Source organism: Ictidomys tridecemlineatus, chromosome 10 (assembly GCF_052094955.1).
Source record: "Ictidomys tridecemlineatus isolate mIctTri1 chromosome 10, mIctTri1.hap1, whole genome shotgun sequence".
Classification (NCBI taxonomy): Eukaryota; Metazoa; Chordata; class Mammalia; order Rodentia; family Sciuridae; genus Ictidomys; species Ictidomys tridecemlineatus.
Window position 1 is genome coordinate 125,948,202 of NC_135486.1, and position 22,246 is coordinate 125,970,447.

General features: G+C 62.8%; 1 protein-coding gene across 2 annotated transcripts in view; it reads left to right on the top strand.

Moving 5' to 3' along the window:
- The window catches only part of Gtf3c1 (general transcription factor IIIC subunit 1), a 65,381-nt gene that overhangs the window by 36,460 nt on the left and 6,675 nt on the right, over positions 1 to 22,246 (top strand). For both annotated transcript variants that reach the window (XM_013357940.4, XM_021725471.3), the window contains exons 11-30: positions 182 to 318; positions 1,153 to 1,306; positions 3,476 to 3,579; positions 4,390 to 4,574; positions 5,797 to 6,066; positions 6,291 to 6,436; positions 7,480 to 7,577; positions 7,943 to 8,039; positions 8,133 to 8,310; positions 10,328 to 10,466; positions 10,832 to 10,967; positions 11,248 to 11,329; positions 11,461 to 11,649; positions 13,133 to 13,290; positions 14,482 to 14,624; positions 15,609 to 15,690; positions 16,891 to 17,003; positions 19,023 to 19,085; positions 19,680 to 19,773; positions 21,524 to 21,696. In XM_013357940.4, the coding sequence (XP_013213394.4) occupies positions 182 to 318; positions 1,153 to 1,306; positions 3,476 to 3,579; positions 4,390 to 4,574; positions 5,797 to 6,066; positions 6,291 to 6,436; positions 7,480 to 7,577; positions 7,943 to 8,039; positions 8,133 to 8,310; positions 10,328 to 10,466; positions 10,832 to 10,967; positions 11,248 to 11,329; positions 11,461 to 11,649; positions 13,133 to 13,290; positions 14,482 to 14,624; positions 15,609 to 15,690; positions 16,891 to 17,003; positions 19,023 to 19,085; positions 19,680 to 19,773; positions 21,524 to 21,696 (2,741 nt within the window). The remainder of the gene's footprint in view (positions 1 to 181; positions 319 to 1,152; positions 1,307 to 3,475; positions 3,580 to 4,389; positions 4,575 to 5,796; positions 6,067 to 6,290; positions 6,437 to 7,479; positions 7,578 to 7,942; positions 8,040 to 8,132; positions 8,311 to 10,327; positions 10,467 to 10,831; positions 10,968 to 11,247; positions 11,330 to 11,460; positions 11,650 to 13,132; positions 13,291 to 14,481; positions 14,625 to 15,608; positions 15,691 to 16,890; positions 17,004 to 19,022; positions 19,086 to 19,679; positions 19,774 to 21,523; positions 21,697 to 22,246) is intronic.

Consider the following 22,246-nt stretch of genomic DNA (forward strand, 5'->3'; position numbering starts at 1 on the left):
CACTGAGTCCTGTTCTGGGGCCAGCAGATCCACCGGGCCCAGGAGCCCCTGCTGGCAGGTGGCTGTGCCACTTCAGAGCCCTGAAGGAACCCACCTCTTGACTTCCCTTCCTGAGGGCTGGGAGGGCGCCACCCCTCGGCAGCGTCCGGCCCTGGCTGAGCCCACCTGTCTCGTCCCCCAGGAGGGCGGCGGTTCCCAGAGGGCCGGCAAGCACGGCACAGGCCAGGACAAGCCGCACAAGACGTACCGGCTCCTGAAGCGCAGGAACCTGATCATAGAGGCCGTCACCAACCTCCGCCTCATCGAGAGCCTGTTCACGTAAGCCCCGGGCACCCGCCCCGGCCGCCATCGGCCTCTGCTCTCCGCGTCCCTTTGTGGTCGGGAGGGTCCATGTGCTCCTGCCGTTCTGGAGCTGGGCCTGACGGGGTGGGGGAGCGGGCGTGCTCTGCCCCCCAAGGCCGCCGTGGGCTGGGGGGGACTTGTAAGGAAGAAGAAGCGGCCCCAGCAGCCCCCTCGCCAGCGCCTCCTGGGCCAGCAGGCAGCATGAGGCCACTGCAGAGGAGGGGCCTTGCTCTCAGTCAAGGACGTGGCTTCTTCATGCTCAGTCCCTGACTGGGGCTGGACTCGGGACAGGGGCCTTCTGCAGATACGGTGTCACCTTGGTCCCCTCTTCTGTGCAGCGAGGGGCTTGGCGAGATGTTCCTAGCGAGCCTTTTAGACCTGGCATTCTGTGACCAGAGATCTAGAGTGTCACTGTGAGACTCAGTGAGACCTAGAGAGTGAGACGTGTCGAGGAGGAATGAGGAGCAGCTCAGGTCTGCGGGAGGTGGTGACGGGAAGGTCCCTTAGCTAGACCATCAGTGAGCCCTTGGACTTGGTGAGGACGATGGCCTCCCGCCCCCGCTCCCCTCCCAGCTGTCCCAGGCCCCGATGCCTTGGGTTGCCAGCAAGGCTTGGCTGGGGGCCCTGCAGGGGGCCGTCTGGCCTGTCCTCACGTGCTGTAGGGAGGGTCTTCAGGGCTCCTGGAGGCCCACCTTCCTGGGGAGGAACCCCGTCACGCCTGGTTTCGCTGGGTGCCGTCGGGTCCTTTGGTGGAGAGTGGCCTGCGTGTTCTGAGGGGCAGCCTGAACTGCTTATTTTGTGACGTCGCAGGATACAGAAGATGATCATGGACCAGGAGAAGCAGGAGGGCGTGGCCACCAAGTGCTGCAAGAAGTCCATCGTGCGCTTGGTGCGGAACCTGTCGGAGGAGGGCCTCCTGAGGCTGTACCGCACCACGGTCATCCAGGACGGCATCAAGAAGAAGGTACCGGCTCCCCAGGCCCGCGCCAGCCCGCTGAGGGCGTCCCCGCCCTCGCCCTCACCCTCGGTGCCTCTCAGTGGTCCCTCTGTTGTGGGTGACTCCGCGTGTCCCAGTGTGCAGCAAGCCCCCGACTTGGGGATCAGGGGTTCCCAACTTTGAAAGACGGATACAGGAAAGAGTGACAGTGTGGTTGATGTGAGAGTGGCGAGTCACCCGGGCAGGAGTCCCCTGCAGCCGGCCTTGGGGAGGGAGGAGAGGGCAGGCAGCGTCAGGAGGAGCTCAGGGACGTTGGAAGGTGGAAGGGCAGGAGGGAGGTGGCGGCCCCGCGAGCGAGCACGCCAGTCTCCAGCCCACTGACCCATCACCTCACTTTGTTGATTTCTGTAAAATGTCAAGTTTGGGGCCGTTCCCATGGCAACGGTCGCTCCAGACTTTGCACATATTCTATGGCATAAATTTTTCAGGGTCAGAGTAATTTGTGGTGGCGCAGCTGGGCACTGGGGGACGGTCACCACTAATTTCTGACCTCCCTTCCACACTGTGGTCCCCTCCTCTGCCTTGAGAAAGCTCTGCCTGGGCCTCTGCTTTCTCGTCAGCCGCCAAGGCCGCTCCTGCTCTCACTGTCCCAGCACAGGGCTGCACCCGGCCCTTTCCATTTTCATTTGGAGACAGGGTCTGGCTGAGTGGCCTAGGCTGCCCTCAACCCTGGGACCCTCCTGCCTCGGCTCCCAGCAGCTGGGGCTGTAGGCGGGAGCCACGGCGCCCGGCTCACGCCATCTTGTTTCTCAAGAAATTTGAAAAAGACAAAGCAGTGCACCGAAGTGACCCAGGAAACAGCGTCTGCCGTTGCCAAAGTCTTTTAAAATAAAATGACGTGTCCCTTTGACCCCTCCCTCCCCGCAGCCTGCACGCTCCTCCTTACGAGGCGGCAGGATGTGCTGAAGTCCCTTCTCTGAAGGACACACGGCCCATCGGCCGCACCTGATGTCCGTTGACCTTCGAGGGCGGATCTTCCAGGTCGCAGCCTCGGGTGACTGAGGGCGCTGGGCGGAGGCCACCCGGCTTTAGTGTCAGCTCTCTCTGGCTGCTCTGTGCTAGGGGCGCAGGTGGGGAGTGGCAGGAAGGCCCAGGGCAGCCGTCAGCACTGGCACGTAACTGGAGATGGCAGCGTGCGGTCGGGGGCCGCGGGGCGCTGCTGCAGCCTGCCCTTCCACTGCGGGGGCCTGCAGCTCGTCAGCACCCCTCTGGCCTGGAGTTCAGGGCTCGGGTTTGGTGGTGGGGGCTCGCGCTGGCCCTCAGGTCCGCTGGGGCCACACTGGCTGGAGTGCCTGCTCCTGCCCAGCCTCTGCTCCTGTGTCCTGTCCCCGCTGTCAGGCCTGGGGGTTCTGGGTGTGGACCTCTGAACTGTGAGTGCTGCGTTTTAAACTTTCCAGCTGTCACCTGGCTGTGTCTCCTTTGAGCCTCACGAACCTACAAAGAGGGGATGGTTCAGAGGAGGGGTGGGGTCTCCACATGAGGAGCAGGGGCACCTGAGCAGAGGTGGCCTGTCAGGCGTTGCTGTCTGCCCTGTCCCACACCTCTCTGAGCCCATTTAGGTGCAGAGCTGCTGGCACCGTTTATTCTGAAAACCCTCCTCATTTAGAGGCCTGGCTCTCGGGTGCTCAGGCACCAGCCTCCTCACCCACGGCTCAGCGGCCACGCTCAGCCTGTTCTGCCCCTCTCCCCTCTGCTGGGCGCTGCAGGGATGGCCCTGCGTCAGGTCCCCTTGTTCACTCCGGCTCTGCTGGAACCCGACCCACCCTCATGGTTGTGCTCGGTTCCTGGGAGAAGGTGAAATGAACGCTGCCTAAATCCTCTGCCAGTTCCTTTAGCCACGCGCCTGGCAGGAGCCCCAGACGGAGGACAGCCGCTGGCTGATCCAGATGGAAGCGCTCAGGATTCACCGGGGGTGTGGGGAGTGTTCCCCCAGGTGCAGCGGGGACCAGTGGGATGTGACGGCCCTGCCAGGGAACTGTGGGTGGACGGCTGCGCCAGGCATGGCTGCTGGAGGCTTGGGCAGCCGTGATGTGATGGCCAGCGGCTCAGCTACACCCTTCCTTCCCTCTCCCGCGTGTTCTGAAATGTCAGGACCTCGGCCCTCCCTGCCCACTGGGACACTGACTCTCTCTGCAGGTGGACCTGGTGGTGCACCCGTCCATGGACCAGAACGACCCCCTCGTGAGGAGTGCCATCGAGCAGGTGCGCTTCCGGATCTCCAACTCCAGCACCGCCAACAGGCAAGTGGCGGGACCCAAAAGAACCTTAAGCAAGGCACCGGGGCCTGTGTGTCCCGCGTGTCCTCAGAAAGCCCTGTAGGTCACCTTGCGTGAAATCAGTGCGCTCATTGGGTCAGGGTGGGGGGTTCACGACCCCAAATCTAAGTGAGGATTGATTCTTTGCTATTTTAAGAAAAAAATCCCAGTGTTCTGCCTCCAGCGGATCTGCCGGCGAGGGTTCCGAGCCCTCCCTGCCCCGGGCCTCAGTCCCGAACTCAGCCTCATAACTCTGCCCGGAGACTGCCCTTGGCTACCCAGTGGCTGCCCTTGCCTTACCCAGTGCTGCCCTTGGCTACCCAGTGGCTGCCCTCGCCTTCTGGGGCTCTAATTTAGTTCGTGGTCCACTTCAGACGGGAGAAAATGTGCAGGAAGAGAAAGTCCTCTGCCAGGCGTAAGCCCGAGGGCTGCAGGCGGGCCGGCTCGCCCAGGGTGCTGGTGGGTGGCCTGCCACGAGGCCAGGGGTGGAAGACTAGTCTCACGGAACTCCCGGCTGCTGGCCACTCTGGAGCCGCCCTCAGGCCTCGTGTATTGGGCTCCTTCCTCAGAAGGCAGCGCAGCCCAGTTGGTGGGCAGCCCCTCCCGGCCCCTCCGTGCCCCCAGCCCCCGTGTCCTGTGACGGGCACACTGTTCAGTTGTGTCCTCTGCCTGGCCTCGGCAGACAGCGGGTTGGACCCGCCCCAGCCCGGTGCCTTCGTCTAGGTCACGCAGACCGACACCGAGGCTCCCGGCCAGCTTCTCTAACGAGTTCTTGTCCCTGGTGTTTGGCTGCAGGGTTAGAGTCCCCCAGCCTCCAGCCCCTCCAGAGGAGGCCGAGGAAGAGAGCCCAGGAAAGGAGGGCCCACGCACATCCGGAGAGTCCGACCTGCCCACGGCCGCGAAGCCAGAGAGCACGCGGGTGAAGAAGACCGAGGAGAAGATGGGCATAACCCCGCTTAAAAACTACCACCCCGTCGTAGGTAAAGAGCAGCCCCCAGCCGCCTGCGACCGCATCTCCTGGCCACTTGCGTGATGCTGGCGCACCTGGGGCCCTGCGCTGGGGCTCTGGGCTGCAGGCAGTTGAATGGGGTTGGAATCGCTGGCTGGGCCCTGCTGGGCTGCCACGTGACTTCCCCAGCCTCCTTTTTCCTGTCTGCACGATGGACGTGGTCCGCGCCCAGCACGCCTCCCAGGCCCTGGGCAGACTCCTGGAATCAGGGTAGATCCCCACGCGAGGAGCTGTTCACACAGATTCCCGCCCTCTGCTGGCTGCCCTCTGCGGAACATTCCGTGAGCGCAGGGAGTTCCCCGTCCTGCCCTCACCTGCCCCCAGCTCAGGTGGGCTCCCGGGCTCGGCGCCCCTCAGACACGCACATGGCTCTCAGGGCAGCAGCCTCCCCCGGGCAGTGTGGGACGCCCCTCTGAGGTGCGTGGCCTTCACCCCTGGCCTCCTAGCAGAGAGCAGAGGGCACCGAGGGCAGGAGCCCTGCGCGGCTGAGCAGCTGTGCCCAGGAGTGGGCCAGACTGGGCCCTAGAGTGGACCCTGCTGCTGTGTCCACCTTGTCCCACCCTGTCCTCGTCACCAGGGAAAGTCAGGGAACGGCTTATTTGTATCAACACAGAAATAAGTCACTTTAAAAGAACGGAAATTTCGGGCTGGTGCTGTGTCTCAGTGGAAGAGCATGCGCCCCGCATGTGTGAGCCCCTGGCCTCACCCTCAGCACCACGTGGAAATAAATGAACAAGTGAATTAATAAGCCATAAGGTGTCGTGTCCGTCTACAACCGAAATGTTTAAGGAAAAAAACGAAATTTTGGAATATTTGGCACGTTCCCGTGAAGCCAGAGACCTTGTCCAGTGGCCTTCCGTGGAGGCAGCTGCCACCCATCTGTCCTTGCCCCCTTGCTCCCCACAGCCTGCCCTCTGCTCCCCACCCCCCATCTCGGCCCCTTGAGTCTGTCCTGGACACTCACCCGCTACCGCACTGCCCCGCGGCCCCCGCCCATCCCTCCCCCTGCACATCTGCGCGTCTGATGAGCTACTGCAAGTGTCATCTTGAGTCACATTCCCCCAGGAGGTGGACACCAAGGGCGGGCAGGCGCTGGCCGTCTCCCTGGGCCCAGGCACGGCGCCCTGGGGGGGTCTGGGGGCTGAGCCGAGCTGGGGGGTTTCCTGAGCGCTCTGCCCCCTTTCTTGCTTCAGTTCCGGGCCTTGGGCGTTCCCTGGGGTTCCTGCCCAAAATGCCCCGCCTGCGGATGGTCCACATGTTCCTGTGGTACCTGATCTACGGCCACCCTGCCAGCCAAGCGGCCGAGCAGCCCGGCGTCGGCGGTGAGAGGAGAAAGCAGGAGCCAGGCAGGGCAGGCCCGCGGCCCTCCTCTGGAAGCGACCTGGAGGCCTCTGAGGGCCCAGCCAAGGACAGCAACGAGAGCGCCCCCTGGGAGGCCGAAATGGAGCTTCCCACACAGACAGGTGAGGCGCCGGGCCTCCCCTGGACGGGCCTCCCCTGGACGGGCCTCCTCTGGACAGTCCTCCCCTGGACGGGCCTCCCCTGGATGGGCCTCCTCTGGACGGGCCGGGGCGGCTCCCAGGTACCCAGGCCCACCCCAGCCCAAGCTCCTCCCTCCCTCCTGCCCATGGGTCCGGGACCTGCCAGGAGGCGCCCAGCCGTCCGGGTGACGCCATCCTCTTCCTAGTGTACGTGGACGAGTGCTCCTGGATGCGCCACATCCCTCCCATCCCAGTCCACAGGGACTTTGGCTTTGGCTGGGCGCTTGTCAGTGACATCCTGCTCTGCCTGCCCCTGTCCATCTTCGTCCAGATCGTGCAAGTCAGCTACAAGGTACTGGGGCTGGCCGTCGCAGGTCCCAGGGCTGGAGGCCACCAGTCACCCCGTCACGGGGAGAGTGCTTGGAGATGCCCCCGGGAGTGGGTGGTAGGGTGACGGGTGGATGGGAGGAAGGATGGTAAAGGGGAGGACCTTGGAGACTCCTCCTTCTGCAGGGAGGGAGACAGATAACTGGTTCAGCAGTGACATAGGTCATAAGGAAAGGGAAAAGAGAAATGACCTTCAGCCTTGTCATCCAGAGAGATAACCACTAGTTTCTGGTAGATTGTCTTTCTCATCCTTGTTATTTTTATTTTTTTATATGGAGACAAGGTCTCACTCTGTTGCTGAGGCTGGCCTCAAACTTGGAATCCTCCTTCCTCAGCCTCCCCAAGTAACTGGGATCACTTGCCCAGCTCCTCATTTGTTTTATTATGGTCGGGAGCGGGCGGTATGTGTTTCAATCAACCTTTAAAAAAAAAAAAAAACTGAGATTCTGTTTCTTCTTCTATTACCTGTTCTTTCCACTGGACAATTTATTGTATTTTCCACATCATTTTTATTTATTTATTTTTTTGGTGGTGCTGGGGATCGAACCCAGGGCCTTGTGCAGGCAAGGCACGTGCTCGACCAGTTGAGCCACATCCCCAGCCCACATCATTAAGTTTGTTAACTTGATGGATTCATAGTATTTCTCCTTAAGCATGTACTGTGTTGGACCGATATTTTTTATTTAAATGCCATTTATTCGTCTAAATGACATGTTGATGGATATCTTTTAGAGCATAAATACGTGGGCGGCTCCAGATTTTTCCTTTGGGGGTGACAGAGGGGGATGACAGAGGAGGCGGCTGCCTTCCAGGGAGTGATGTCCCCACCACCTCCTGGGAGTCCCCTTGCTCCGCCCACCAGCAGCCCCAGGGCACTTGCTGCCCCCAGGGGAAGGGAGGTGTGAGCCCCCGGCAGTGGCAGGGAGGGGTGGAGTGTAGGTGGGCGTCTCCTCAGCCTTGTGGCCCCTGGTCTGCTGGCCAAGCTGACCCTGCAGATGGCCTCCGCAGGTGGACAACCTTGAGGACTTCCTCAACGACCCTCTGAAGAAGCACACACTGATCCGCTTCCTCCCCAGGCCCATCCGGCAGCAGCTCCTGTACAAGAGGTGAGGGTCCCGGTGGCCTCGTATCAGGCTCCCAAAGGGCGGGCTCTGAGTGGCCCCCAGGCCCCCTGGACAACAGGCCTCAGTGCGCAGGCGCTGTGCCTTTTCTTACGTGAGCAGGAAGCCAGGCAGCACCCGCTGAGGCTTGCAGCGGGCAGTGTGGATTGGGGTGGTTCTCCTTTTGTTACGTTGACTTTCCAGATCAAACCCGAGTGCAGGGTCCAGCCTCCGTTGCCTGGTGGGGTTTGGGAAGGCTGGGGTGGCCCAGTGCCGGCCAGGCCAGAGGCCGGTCCTCCAGGGGCCCAGGTGGAAGCCAGACCCTGCTGCCCATGGGGAGCGGCTGGGAGCAGGTGCCTGTGTGTGTCCAGGCGCTACATCTTCTCCGTGATCGAGAACCTGCAGCGGCTGTGCTACATGGGGCTGCTGCAGTTCGGTCCCACGGAGAAGTTTCAGGACAAAGACCAGGTAACGTCTCCAAGCCCAAGCGACGGCGGTGCCCCTTGCGGGCTGCCCCAGTGCTGACCCGCAGTGTGCTTCTCCCCACGGGGTCTCCTGCAGGTCTTCGTGTTCCTGAAGAAGAACGCGGTCATCATCGACACCACCATCTGCGACCCCCATTACAACCTGGCCCACAGCACCCGGCCCTTCGAGAGGCGGCTCTACGTCCTGAACTCCATGCAGGACGTGGAGAACTACTGGTTCGACCTGCAGTGCGTCTGCCTCAACACCCCGCTAGGTACACCCGCCTCCCCTGTCCTGCGAGGCTGCGAGCTAGAGGAGGCTGCAGGTTCTCACAGCCTCCAGGTTTCCAGGCTGCTCCCAAGGCAGCAGAGTCCCTGGGGCTCCCTGAGAAAGCAGGATGGGGGGCCTTGGGCCAGGGGCTGCTGGGCCCCACGCAGCCGAGCACACACCTGGTCCTCATTCCTGTGCTCCCTGAATAAGTACCTGTGGAGCACCTGCCATGGTCACGTGCTGCTCCTTGCCACACAGTGACGAGAGCACGGCCTGCCCTGCCCTCACCACGCTAGTGACTAGTGAAGGGGAGACACAGTTCACAGAGAGCCCCAGAGTGTGGTGGGTGCCAGCGCATTTTAGTGGGGTGCTTGGGAATAGCCTTCCCAGGTCCACCCGCCATCCCTAGGATTAGGCTGAACCAGCCAGGCCCAGGCCTGGGGAGGTGCCAGGCAGGGAAACAGCCCGTGCGAAGCCCTGAGGTCCATGTTGGATAAAAGAGCAGAGACTGGCATGTTGAGGGGGTCGTGGGTGGCAGCCAGACTAGGGGGACCCTGGGGACCTGGTGAAGAGCAGTGACAGCCACGGGGTGGCTGTGAGCAAGGAGTACCTCATGCTGGCAGCTGTGTGAGATGGACGCAGGGTGGTCCATCAGGGGCTGTGCCTCCTGTCTGTGTGAGGAGGAGGGGACAGCTCTGCAGAGGCTGAGGAGGGGAGCTGGCAGGGGTCCGTCAGTGGGCGGTGCTGGGCTTGGCCCAGGGTCTCCTGGACTGTCCCTTCACTTGTATTGGCCTCACAGCAGCCCCCACTGCTTCTAGACCTTCTCTCCAAGACCCCCGCCTGGCCGCATTCTGCAAATCCCTCAGGCATATCTGCAGGGGTCAACAGGGCCTGTCCACGGTGGGCAGCCACACACGTGTCGAATGCGGGCATCTGTGGAAGGTGCTAGAACCTTCACCCTGTGCTGCCTTCCCTGAGCTGCTCCACCTGCTCTGACCTTTTCTTGCCATGTCCGGTTTGCACCTGGGAGAGGAGTCTCTGCCTCACCCCAGGGCCCAGAGGCCAGCAGCACCCTGGATTTAGGCGAAGCGGGAGCCACAGTTGTTGGCACTCGGAGCCAGCAGAGCAGCCCGTGCGTGTCACCTTGACACTGTCCTGTGCGCTCACAGCAGGGCCTTGACCACCGCGGGCCCCCCTGGGTTTCATCCCTCGATGAAGATTTGTGAGCCACGGGTAACTCACGTCACAGGCTTTCAGGCCTGACACTCAGTGGGTTCGCGTCCCTTTAGTGTCCCTGAGCAGAGCTGCGGGACCTTGCGTGGTCAATGAGGCAGTCGCTGCCCCTTCATTCAGAAGACATTCCCGCAGGTTCTGCCCAGGGACGGGGACATTGGAGACGGCGACAGAGTCACCTTGTAAAGCAGGTGCTGCCCCGAATCACCCTGGGACAGGCCAGTTCCTAAGCCCACCCAGACACTGTCCACCCCACAGTGCTAGAACAGGGTGTCTCGGGGCCAGGTCCAGCTGACAGGTGTGTGGCGTTTCCACTGGCCACGCCAGGAAGCCAGGTTCTCCATGTGGACACCTGCCAGGAGTGTCCTTGACCTTGCTCCTGGGACCAGACCCTCCCTCACCTACTCAAGCCAGCGGTTTCCTCGTGACTTATATTGTCTGCAGGAAACATGGTTTTCTTGATTATGGGATAATGACAACTTGTCACCTGCCGCAGGGCATCTCTTGAGTGGTTGGAAGGGTCTGCCATCGCGGGCATCTGACCTGTGGCCACGGCAGCTCTGGCCTGCCCCTCTCTGCGTTCCCCCTCCGCCTCTATCCCTCCCTCCTCTCCCCAACCCAGTGCCTCTCCCTCTGCCTTCTGTCTCCCTTTATGTGGCCACTGGAGGCCTGGCCAGGTGGACCCTTCCCCTGGCGGGTCCCACAGGCCGCCAGTCCTTGCCCGCTCACAAGTGTCTACCAGAGCTCGGCCAGGAGCCCTGCTGGGCTGAGCTCGCGTTGGCTTTCAGGTGTGGTGCGCTGCCCGTGCGTCCAAAAGAACAGCCCAGACGCGGGCGGCGACAAGGAGGGCAGCCTGCAGAAGGAGCAGGAGAACGCCATCGACAGGCACAACCTGGAGCGCAAGTGCGCCATGCTGGAGTACACCACGTGCGTCCCCCACCCCGCCCCGCTGCCCACCACTGCCCCCACCCCAGGCCACGCAGCCCAGCCCCTCCCTCCCGCTCAGGCCTCAGCAGAAGGCCGTGTCTGCAGAGGCAGGACCTGGGGGCCCGGGCTGCGTTTGACCCTAGCTGTGCTTTGCGTGGTCACCAGCTGTTTTAAGTCCCATCAGTTGTCAACAGTCCGAAATTGGGAATGTCACATAAAATTCTGGGTTTTCAACTTTGGAGAAAAGCGGCCACCTGCCGACTCCGGCCTGTTGGGCTCCTCTGGGATTCGGGTCAGAAGTGAGTCCACACAGGCCGCGGGCTGCTTCCGGTTGCAAGGAGGGCTCTTCCCTTGTCCCTCCCCAGGGGCAGCCGGGAGGTGGTGGACGAGGGCCTGATCCCCGGAGACGGGCTGGGGGCCGCGGGGCTCGACTCCAGCTTCTATGCCCACCTGAAGCGCAACTGGATCTGGACCAGCTACATCATCAACAAGGCCAGAAAGGTGGGCACCAGGAGGAGCCAGGCTGCCCACGCTGCCCCGTCCTGCCGTCTCCCCCTGGGCAAAGCCAGAGTCACCAGGGACACAGCCAGCTGGTCCTGGAGGTCGCGGGGCCCCTGAACGCCTGTGGCCTGTGTTCCCAGTGGCCTCTGACTTGCCCTGCTGGACAGCTGCGCCCTTGTAAAGCAGGGGCAGCAGGCTGGGTGCCAGAGCATGTGGGGACCCTGCAGGATGGTGGCTGGAGGCTAGTGCCCAGTCCTCACTCAGCGCCCGCGTCTCTCAGGAGAACATCAACGCAGAGAACGGGCTCACCGTGAGGCTGCAGACCTTCCTGTCCAAGCGCCCGCTGCCCCTCGGTGCCACAGGTGGGTGTGCCCAGAGTCCACCCCAGGAAGGGACGTGGCACCAGGGCCCAGGCGACCGCGGTGCTTCCCGATTGGCCCACTGTGCCTCCGTAGCGCTCACCCTAAGGCTCCTCTCCCCTGACCATCCCTAGGTGGTGGCCGGTTGGCTCTCTGGGGAGAAGCGCGGACAGGCACCGAGCTGTGTGCCGACCGGGAGGAGCAGTTTGAGGTGGACCGTGAGCCCACGCTGGGCAGAAGCCGCAGGGTCAGGGGCGGCCGAAGCCAGAAGCGGAAACGGCTGAAGAAGGAGCCTGGGAAGAGAACCAAGAGGAGGAGGAAAGGTCTGTGCTGCTGGTGGGCGGCTGTCCGAGTCTCAGTCCTGTGCCCCTCAGGCACAGGTGTCCGTGTCCCCGGGCTGCCAGCGCTGACTGCCACAGTCATCCCCAGCCGTGTGGCAGGAAGAGGCCTGCGCTGCTCCCAGGCATCTCCGAAGGCTGTGGGCTCTGTTTCCTGCAGGTCTCTGAGGGACTCCCACAGCTCAGGTTCAGTGTCATTTAAACTGCAAAAGCTTCTCAGCAAGGTCCTCAAACCAGCCAAGGACCGCTCCTCTCTCTGTTTCTTTTGATGTCTGCATTGATGCCCATCAGCCAGGGTCAGAGTCAGGCCACGGTCAGAGTCAGGCCACGGTCAGTCGTGACTTTGGACTTGAGGAAGCCAGGAGTCAGGGAGCCTGCGGGGTCTCTCAGGTCTGACCAGCCTGCAGGTGCCCCCTCCCGTCGGCCACGTGGGATCCATCAGCCCAGCTTAGTGCCGAGGAGGCCAGCCCTTGCTCTTTATGTCACCCACACGGGCCACCTGCCTGCTGTAGCTCCTTCAGTATGTCACCCACACGGGCCACCTGCCTGCCGTAGCTCCTTCAGTATGTCACCCACACGGGCCACCTGCCTGCCGTAGCTCCTTCAGTATGTCACCCACGTGGGCCACCTGCCTGCCGTAGCTCCTTCCGGGCAGACAGTGTTGAAACAGGCACCTGCCTTGAGTGGGTCAAGTGTGGGCATCCTGGTGGGGGCACCCTGGCCTATGCCCATGAAGCGTCCCCTCAGTCTCACCTGCGGGAGATCTATGTGAGCTCACAAGGATCGGGGTTCATCACGAGGCACAATATGGGGTGCTGCCCTTGGAATCCAGATTCCTCCCCCGACTTTCCTTCTACCTCTTTTGGCACCGAAGCACAGGTGTAGCAGCGTGTGGTGTCTGCCTGGCCAGGTGCTGCTCGTGGGTCCCCAAGGCCAGGTGCTGCCACGAGACCTTGGAGAGCCCCCGACCAAGGCTGAGATGCAGTCCCCACACCTGCTCCTGATGATGCCATGTCCCTTGGCACATCACAATGGCGGTGATAACTGTGTCCCTCTCCTCGGGTTGCTGTCAACATCCCTCCACAAACCCGCCTGCTTGGCACCCAGTGCATATGCTGGAAGGTGTCGACTGCTCATTTAGTGAGCAGCTACTTCCCACCAGGCTCTGCGCCAGGTGTTCATACTCATCCTCGGCAGCAGCTGAGGGCACCCAGGGCTGCAGTCGCTGTCCTGCTTGTCCAGCAGAGGCACCCTCAGTGCAGCCTGCGAGTGTCCGCATGAGGCACCTCCAAAGAAGTGAGGTCACAGTGGGAGCCACTGGAGAGTGGCCGATGACCAGGTAGAGGCTGCCGTCGGAGAGCTGGGTCTCCTGTCACTTGCTCTCAGGCACAGTGAGCGTCTGGGGACTGCTCCGCGGGCCCTGCCCTGGAGGGACAGCTCTGGAGGTCCTCTCCTCCCCATTTTTCAGGAGAGGCCCCAGCAGAGAAAAGCAAGCGGCTGCGCTACCACGACGAGGCCGACCAGAGCGCCCTGCGCAGGATGACCCGGCTGCGCGTGTCCTGGTCCATGCAGGAGGACGGGCTGCTCATGCTCTGCCGCATCGCCAGCAACGTGCTCAACGCCAAGGTAGCTGCCGCTGGCCCTGCCTGGTCCTGCCCCCAGCGCCTGCGCCTCTCCCGGGAGCTCCCAGGACGCGCCCAGCCCAGGACCCTGGTCTCTGGTGCCAGCGCACACGGCTCAGCCACGCTGCCTGGAGCTCTGCTCGCTTAGTGACCCCAGACCCTCCCTGGGAAGGTCGTGGCCGTCTCCCTGCCCTGCACCTGCTTCCCACCTGGGCCCTGCTGGGTCGGGTGCCCTTGGTCACCAGAATGGCTGTCCTAAGACGGCACTTCTCACCTGCTTTCCTGGCCACAGCCCAAGCATGGTGCCCCTGCACAATCGTCACAGTTGTGACCAGATTCTCGTGGACTGGGGGCAGTGGCTGTGGCCTGGCCCCCACCCCACAGCCCCCGCTGCTCCTCCCTGCCAGTGGCACTGAGCCTGGCAGGTGGCTGCTCTGTGCCCTGACGCTCCTCAGGCCCACAGCCTGAGCCGGAATCCGTCTCCCGTGTCCCCCAGCACCTGCTGGACCTGCTCTGGGCGTTCGTGCCGCCTGGTGCTGCCCTGCCCGTGTCAGTTGGCAGCAGGGTGTGGACAGGCGTCCGCCAAGCTGCTCGGCAAGAGGCGGCGGGCGAGGGCTCTGTGGAGCCACGGGTGCTGGCTGCTGAGTCGCGGGCTGTGCTGCGCTTCACCCGCTGACTCACGGGGTTCCTTCTCCTGACCTTCGTCCCTCTGTCCCTTCCTACCCATCCCTTCTCCAAGGAGGAGGCTGGGAGACACCTGCCGTCCCCATGGTGACTTGCACTGAGGTGTTGTCGGGGGTGGTCCCCACCCCAGCTCCATGAAGCCCAGAGACCTGGGCCTTCCTAGGCCCCCTACTCTGAACGGCCCTCTGCTCTGCCTCTAGAGCTCCCACCGCCCCCGCCCCCTGCATGTGGCTTTCTGCAGTGTCCTGAGGGCTGGCAACCGTGCCCCCTCCCGCCCCTCCTCGTCCCCTCTCGCCCCACCTGCTCAGGGCCTGGTGGGAAGTCAGTGCGTGCCCCTGTGTCCACCAGCGCACTGGAAGCCCTCGGCAGGGCACGTGATGCCCTCCCAACCCGCTGGGCATTGACCCTGCAGTCGGTGCCGTCCACTTCTGCACAGGCCCCGCTTCTTGCCCCTGACCCGTCAGGTGGCCTGGGGAAGCTGACCTTCCGTCCTGCCTCTGTGTTTCTGCAGGTGAAGGGCCCGTTTGTCCCCTGGCAGGTCGTGCGGGACATCTTACACTCAACCTTTGAAGAGTCTTTGGACAAGACGTCGCACTCTGTCGGCCGCCGAGCTCGCTACATCGTCAGGAACCCCCAGGCCTACCTCAACTACAAGTACGCCCTGCCCCGCGCTGGGCGTCTGTCCCGCCCCCTCCTCGCCCGCTCCTCGCCCCGCCTGCTCAGGGCCCGGTGGGAGGTCAGGCAGTGCGTGCCACGTGGCCCCGGAGGCCCTCGGTGTTGGAGTCGGTGTTGGCACTGCCCCGTCCCTCACTGTCGGCCGTGTGTGGCTCTGGGGACCAGCACCTGCCGGGCTTTATTGGAGCTAGAGCTCCCTTGCGAAGCAGGTGAGGAAAGCAGGCTTCCAGGCCGCGGCCCCACAGCAGCCTGGGACCACCTGTGGCAAGACAGAGGGGCCGGGGCACCTCAGCAGCTGCCGCGGGGCCTGATCCTCGAAGGGGACACGGCACAGAGCGGGTGGGAGCTGTCGGGACCACAGTGAGGTCAGAGGCTTGGCTCCCTGACCCCTGACCCTCGGTTGATGCCCTTGTCCTTCCCTGGTGGCAGTGAGGATTTGGGGCGGGGGTTTCAGCACTAGCGGGGCTCTGTGCTTGCTCTCCGTCTCAGGGCCACAGTGCTGGGGACAGGCACTCACTCCTCACTCCCCTGTGAGGTAGGACAGGTACCGAGAACCTGCGCGCCTGCCCTGCCCTGGGGTGGGGGCGTCCTTTTCATCACCAAGCCATAAAGTAGAATGACACTCACCTGGGAGCTCGGGGACGTTGCAGGGGAAAGGGCGGCTGGGGGCAGCGTGCTCAGGAGACTGGCTGGAGTAGTGGCCGCCTTTGCTCCTGGCCCAGCCCTGTGGGGACCAGACGGAGCTCCTGTTCTTGGTCTCCTAGTAGAGGACGGAGCGGTGACCACAGGCTTGAGCCAGGTTTGCTTCGCCCCAGTGACTTGTTTTCCAGAGCCAAGGGCGCCCTGCGGGTACAGGGGCCAGTCATCCTGCTGCTGGCCAGGCGGAGCCGCGGGTGGAGACCGCCTGCTGGTGGGCAGGCGTGGGGGCACCTCCCAGACTCACCTGGCCTTGCCTTCCCGCAGGGTCTGCCTGGCCGAGGTGTACCAGGATAAAGCGCTCGTCGGGGACTTCATGAGTCGGAAATGTGACTATGAGGACCCTAAGGTAGGCCTGTGCAGCAGGGCCCGCCTCCCTGAGGCAGGTGCTGGGTGCTGGCTGCCCCGGGCTGCGGGCCTTCTCGGGGTCAGCTGTGGCGTTCTGCTCCCTTGGGAACCCTCCTGTCTGTCCTTGGGCTTAGGACCTGTTTGATTCGGCTCCGAGCATGGCTTCTGAAGGTGGCTGGAGTCTCCCTGCGCTCTGAGTGCTGCTGTGCCGGGGCCTCTTGTAGGGAGCCTGGGGCGGCTCCTCAGAGGTCCCCCAGCCAGGCTCCCAGAGCCTCCCCGGGAACGTGCCGCCGTGCGGGGCTGCGGCTGCGGCTGGCGAGGGGGAGGTGTCTTCTCACGCGGGCTCAGTCTGCACCTCCGTCCTTGAGCTAGTCACGGGCTCTGCTGCGGGGCGCCAGGCCTGGTGCCCAGGAGCCTTGGGGAGCCGCAGCCTTCCCCTTCTGGAGCTGCACACAGTGGGACCAGCAGAGAAGCCAGTGGCCGTGACAGTGCAGCAGCCCGCTCCCAAGGGCGGCAGGCACTGGGGCGCGAGGCCGAGCGGCCCAGGCATCCTGGTCGATGCTGGCAGCCGGCGTTCTGTCACGCGGACCTGGTCAGGTCCACACGCCAGGGGAAGGTGTGGGCAGAGAGAGGCCACCCAAAGCCTCTGCACTGCAGCTCTTCAAAGGTGCCGAGCTCTGGACTGAGCCTAGGAAGTGGTGGGCCAGGAGGGCGGAGGCCACGAGGGAGGAGCGGCTGTGTCCTTCCTGCCTAGCCCCAGGCCATTAGAATGGCCTGTCTGGGCGGCCTAGGGGTGGGCTGGAGGAGGAGCCGCCTCCCATCAGGCCCAGCAGCCTGGCTCCCCCACCTCCAGCCCAGAGGGGCCGTGTGGCAGGAGCCCAGCGGCTGGTGTGGGAGGAGGAGCAGGGGCAGCACCCGCCTGCCGTGGCCTGCCAGGGGTCTCGGGGACTGTGTCCAAGCCTCCCCTGGGGCCGGGGACCTCCCACACCACTTGGCACCAGGGCCTTGGCTTCCTAGTGCAAAGAGAGGCGTGTCCGCTGCTCACCTGCCCTGGCCTCCTCAGGTGACGGGTGACCGTGGACTTGGGGACGTGGAAAGTCGGGGCAGGCTGCAGGCTCCGTGTTTCATGGGCATAGTGGCAGGAGTTGTCAGCAGATGTCCTTTCACCGACGGGGGTTGGCATGTCCTCTCCACCTCACAGGTTTGTGCCAAGGAGTTCAGGGAGTTTGTGGAGAAGCTCCAGGAGAAGTTCAGCTCGGCCCTCAGGAACCCCGGCCTGGAGATCCCGGACACGCTGCGGGAGCTGTTCGCCAGGTGCGCCCTCGGGCTGGGTCTGCCTTGTGCTTGCCGGCAAAAGCCAGCGGTCAGTAGGACTGCGACGCCCGGTGCCTGCCCGGTGCGTTTGGCCTTCCCCGACCTCCACCTGAGCTCCTCTCGCGGGTAGCGGGAACCCAGGGCAGAGCGCCTGCGTTCCTCTCCCCCAGGCCTTCCTGCTCAGGAGATGCACTTTTTGCTGAATTCTCTTGTTTTATATAGGAAACTCCAAAATATAAGTGAGGGAAAGGGGGCGGTGGCCTGGGGGCTGCAGCCAGGTGCTGCAGGAGCTATGTGCACCCAGCCCTGGCGCCTGGCAGGAGCGGGCATTCATCCATGAGATCCGGGCTCAGTGCTGCGGGCAGAAGGGCCAGAATCGGTCTCAGGTGCCTGAGACCCAGGCCCTGCGCTTCCAGCTCAGCCTCTTGGATCTGGAAGGATAAGCCTGGGTCTCAGCAGCCCTGCGGGGTCTGTGAACCTGAGGGTCTGTGAACTGCACCTGCTTCCACAGCAGAGTGCAGGTGCGACTCCCTCCCCCAGCACCCACCAGAAAGCCCCCGCCCTGCCTTCCGGAGCTTCTTGCTGTGCAGAGGTGATGCCCTCTGGGAGGTTTCTGGCCGGGAGCCGCACAGTGGTGCCTTGGCCCTCAGCATCTCAGTTGGAGATCTCGTTCCTTCCTCTACTGGGCAGTGATAGGTGGAGTGTCCGCCGCGTGCCAGGTCAGGCAGTGATTTGTAGTCATCATGCACTGACACGCATGAGCCGTTTTCTGGATTCTGTTTTGTTTTTTCAGTAACTTGTTCCCTAGAATTCCCGACGGCATGGTTGATGCTCAGACTTAAAGGTTTTTCAGTGGCCTGTTGACCTCTGTGTGACTTATGTCCCCGAGTGATTTCAGTGGAGTTCTGGGCAGCTCCTGGTCCTAAACGAAGACAGTTAAAGATGGCAGAGGGGAGCTCACGGGCCCCAGGAGGACAGAGTGGGTTGCAGTTGGAACAGCTGAACGCTCCTTTGACCCTGAGCATTTGATCCTGAGGCAGGATTGAAAGGGGGTCCATATTTTTCCTGCTTGACTAAATGGGGGTCACGTTTTTCTGAAGAGGTGCTTTTTCTTGGCAGTAGATTTGAGATTTTACCTGACCTTTCTAGAAACCAAAGGAATGTCTTGCAAATGGCTGTTTTAAAAGTCAGCTCTGTAACTCATTTGCTTGGTGTTAACAGTCCAGTGACACCACGTCAGCTCCAAGGGGCGGGGGCAGGCACCCTGCATTGTGCCGTCCACTCAGCGCTCTCCCACATTTTTGTTGTCATTTTTGATCAATGCATAAGAGTTGCAGGCATTCACAGTGCTCCGTGTGATGCTTTGCCACGTGTCCACACTGCAGGAAGACCACACCAAGCCCAGTAACATCCCATCGCTGTGTGCGTGCGCGTGCACGTGTGTGCGTGTGCATGTGTGTGCGCGCGCACGCGCGCCTGTGTTCGCGTGGGGGGGGGGGCCCTGAACACCTCTCTTGAAGGCAGAGAGAGATGGGCAGTGCGTTTTGGTAACTGAGGTCCCCTGTGTGCTCTAGGTGACGACTTCACTTCAGCAGTGGCCTATGGTGCCCTTGTGGACTCCATCCCTTCCCTTTCCAGTCCTGGGACAGTCACCCCTCTGCTCCAGCCCCCAGAGGGGCCTCTTTAGATCACTCCGGGTGTCCCCTCTGTCCCCCTCTTCTGCTTGTTTTCCAGTCACTGTGAGCTCCCAGCTCACCCCGTGTTAGCCATGCCCAGCGCACCCCTGCCATTCAGTGACCATTAGTGAGCGGACAGTTATGTCTCGTCCTCTCAGTCTCGTTTCTAAACGGGCCTGGTGGATGGGCAGGGCATGGTGTGTCCTTGTGTCACTGTGTATGCGGGGTTCACTCACGGTCAGTCCGACATCCCAGGCAGTGAGTGGCCCCGCGAGCAGCAGCGCTTGCCAGGCCCACTGTCCTGTGCTTCTGGCCCACTGTCCTGTGCTTCTGGCCTGTGCAGGTACCGAGTCTTGGCCATCGGCGATGAGAAGGACCAGATCAGGAAGGAAGACGAGCTTAACAGGTGAGCGTCGCTGCACAGAGCGACCTTGGTTAGTGACCTGCAGCCCAGCGCAGGGCGCCCCCTGTTCTGGTGGCCTGTGTTGGAACACGGCCAGGCCTCCTGTGCCAGCCGTGCTGCGCTCCTGCTGTGTTGAGGCGTCTGCGGAGTTTCTTTAGCCCGCGAGGATGAAGATCCTTGCTGTCCCTGATCTCAGGCTCGCCGGCCTAGCCCTAGGCTGGACTCGCTTTCCAAGCAGAATCCTGTAGAAAGCCAGCTGGGCCCTGCGCCTGGCCCCGCCCTGCGCCTGGCCCCGCCCTGCGTCCGGCCCCGCCCTGCGCCTCAGGAGGAGCTACTCTCCAGGGGAGAAAGGCTCACTGAGCATCAGAGGGAAGGAAGCCCTGAGCGCTGAGCCCTTGATGTCCTGTGAACCATCCCAGGCTGTGTCCCCCCAACCCACGAGAAGAGAGTTTTCCTTTGAAACCAGACAGTCACTAAGGCCCACAGAGTGCCGCTGGCCGTGCTCCCTGGTGCACACAGTGGGCACTTGTCACGTTCCCAAGACTGGACACCAGCCGAGCAGCGCCGCACCCTCACACCCTGTGGCCTCTCTTTCAGCGTGGACGACATCCACTTCCTGGTGCTGCAGAACCTGATCCAGAGCACGCTGTCCCTCTCCAACAGCCAGATGAAGTCCTGCCAGTCCTTCCAGGTGGGCCCACTTTCCCGGCCCAGGGCCAGCCGGCTCCGGCCCTTCCCCGCTCTCCTCGGCTGCAGGGCCTCGGGGTTTGACCCCCCCTTGACGTCCAAGCCCTGCAGCCAAGGCCCTGGTCACACACACGGGTCACAGGGCTCCCTCCTCCCAGCCCCTTTCAGACGTGTGGAATGGGGCGTTACCGCAGCCCTGGCCGCTGCAGATCGCGGAGCTGAGCTGCGCTGCTTGGAGGGGGCTTTCCGCCTCTCACCAGGTCTCCCCGTTCCCTTGTCCCGTCTTTAAAGCACCCTCCTAAAGCCCTAAATATTTAAAATATCTGGTTTAGGTTGTAAACCTCATATTTAAAACAAAATTAGGCGGGAGGAGAAATGAGGTGTGACGACAAACTGGGAGAGTCACTGAGCCCGTGGCACCTTCCCCCTCATGCGCATGTGGAGACAGGTTGGTTGTCGGGTCCTTGGAGGGCAGAGCTCCCCTTGGTGGCTGTGGTCTCCCGAGGACTCTGCTTCCTGTGGCTGGGGAGCAGGAGAGAGAGGGGCCAGGTCTGTTCAACCCACACGAGCCTGGGAAGCAGGTGGGCTCAGGGCTCTTAGAGCAACGTGGAGACCTGAGGTTCAGAGACGTCAGAACACATGCCCACGGTCACACAGCTCATCACACCAGGATGCCACCAGAGACTGCCAGGGGCTATTCCCTGCACCAGTGCTGCCTGGTGGTCTGCCCTCTTCAGCAGTCACATAAGTGGATTCCCAGTGGGGCTCTTTGCTTTTGTGTCTGTAGACCTAAAGCTCTACTGCTCCTGCCCGCCCCATCAACACCCAGCCAGACTGGAGTGGGAGGGCACAGTGGAGAAAATACAGGTGTCATTTCCTAAAAGTCCCTCTGAAGAGGTCAGAACAGTGGCCTCCCAAGCTTAGGGTACCTCAGAGTCACCCAGAGAATTCCTGGAACCTGGGTCCCCGAGCCCCACTCCTCAGATTCCTTAAGGAGTGGGGGCAGGGCAAACAGAGGAGCAGGCCGAGAGGGGCTGAGGCCTGAGCGCTAAAAAGCCAGTCGTGCTCAGGTTTGGGTCCAGCAAGTGCAAAGGCCCTGAGGTGGGAATGCTTTGACTTTTCCAAGAAAATTCAGGAGGATGGGGGGGGGGGGACCTAGGGGTGGGGCTGTAGGAGAAGAGGCCACAGCAGTGGGCACAGTCCCACTCAGGGTTCTGGTAGGGACTGGGTGTTGCTCCTTTGTGGAAGGAGGCCACTCGGATTTTCCAAGCAGGGAAGGAACATGTGATCTGATTTCAGCACGAGAGGGTCGTGTTGGTTGCTGTGGAGGAGGGTCCGGGCCCTGGGGACTCGGGTGGCACAGAGCAGGGTAACCAGTTAGCTAGAGGCTAACCTTCTCCAAGCCCCGGCTGGAGCTGGGGGCACGACCCCTGTGCCTGGTCCCAGGTCCCACGCAGCCCCAATTCGTCCTCGCATTGTGTTTCCAAGGCCTTGGGTAGTGGTGGCCGGATCCAAGTGGTGACCACAGGGGGCACTGGGGAACAGGGCAGAGGCTAAGGGACGGTGACGTCAGAACTGCTGCCACCTTGACTCCCAGGAACAGGCTTGGGGGGGCAGCCCCCTCCTCTCCAGGTGCCTTCCTCCACTCAGGGGTGAGGGGCAGATGCTGGTCTGCGAGGCTGGACGGGACGCCTGCAGGGTCCCGGCCCCTGGCGCTGGCCGGGCTGGGCCCTGCTGACGGCGCTGTCTTGCAGACCTTCCGCCTGTACCGCGAGTACAAGGAGCAGGTGCTGGTGCGGGCCTTCATGGAGTGCCAGAAGCGGAGCCTGGTCAACCGGCGGCGCGTCAACCACACGCTCGGCCCCAAGAAGAACCGGGCGCTGCCCTTCGTGCCCATGTCCTACCAGCTGTCCCAGTCCTACTACAGGTGCGGCCCTCCGGACAGCGCCACGGGGGCCTCCACGCCTGGCACCCACCCTCTCCCCGTGTGGACAGGCCAGTGCTCCCGGGGCTTGTCAGGGTCCTGGCCTCTTAGCTGTTCCTTTGTCTCCTGTCTTATCAGGAGGGGACGGGTCAGTGTCCCAGCTGGGCACGGACCTCAGTCCTCATCCTCGAGGCTCAGAACCCCGGGGCCTCCTGCTCTGCTGCCCTGGCCCCAGCAGTGGGCACCCTGCAGATGGGGCCATCCGGGACCCCACTGCAGCGCCGCCCAGGGGCACACTCTTGGTGGCTTCACGCTGTGGCAGGCACCACTGGCCACCCCGCACACCAGGCATCGTGCCCACCAGCCTCCTGGCACATGCCTAGACGTCCCTTCAGACAGGCCACAGCTGGCTTCCTGCCCACGCTGCCCTCTGCCTGCCCCTCCTCCTCCCGCGGCCTGTGTGCAGACGACGGGTCAAGGCCATGGTCTCTTGGTCCTCCTGCCCCTTCCTCTGCTGTGGCTCCAGCCTCTTCCTGAGCCCTCACCCTGGTGG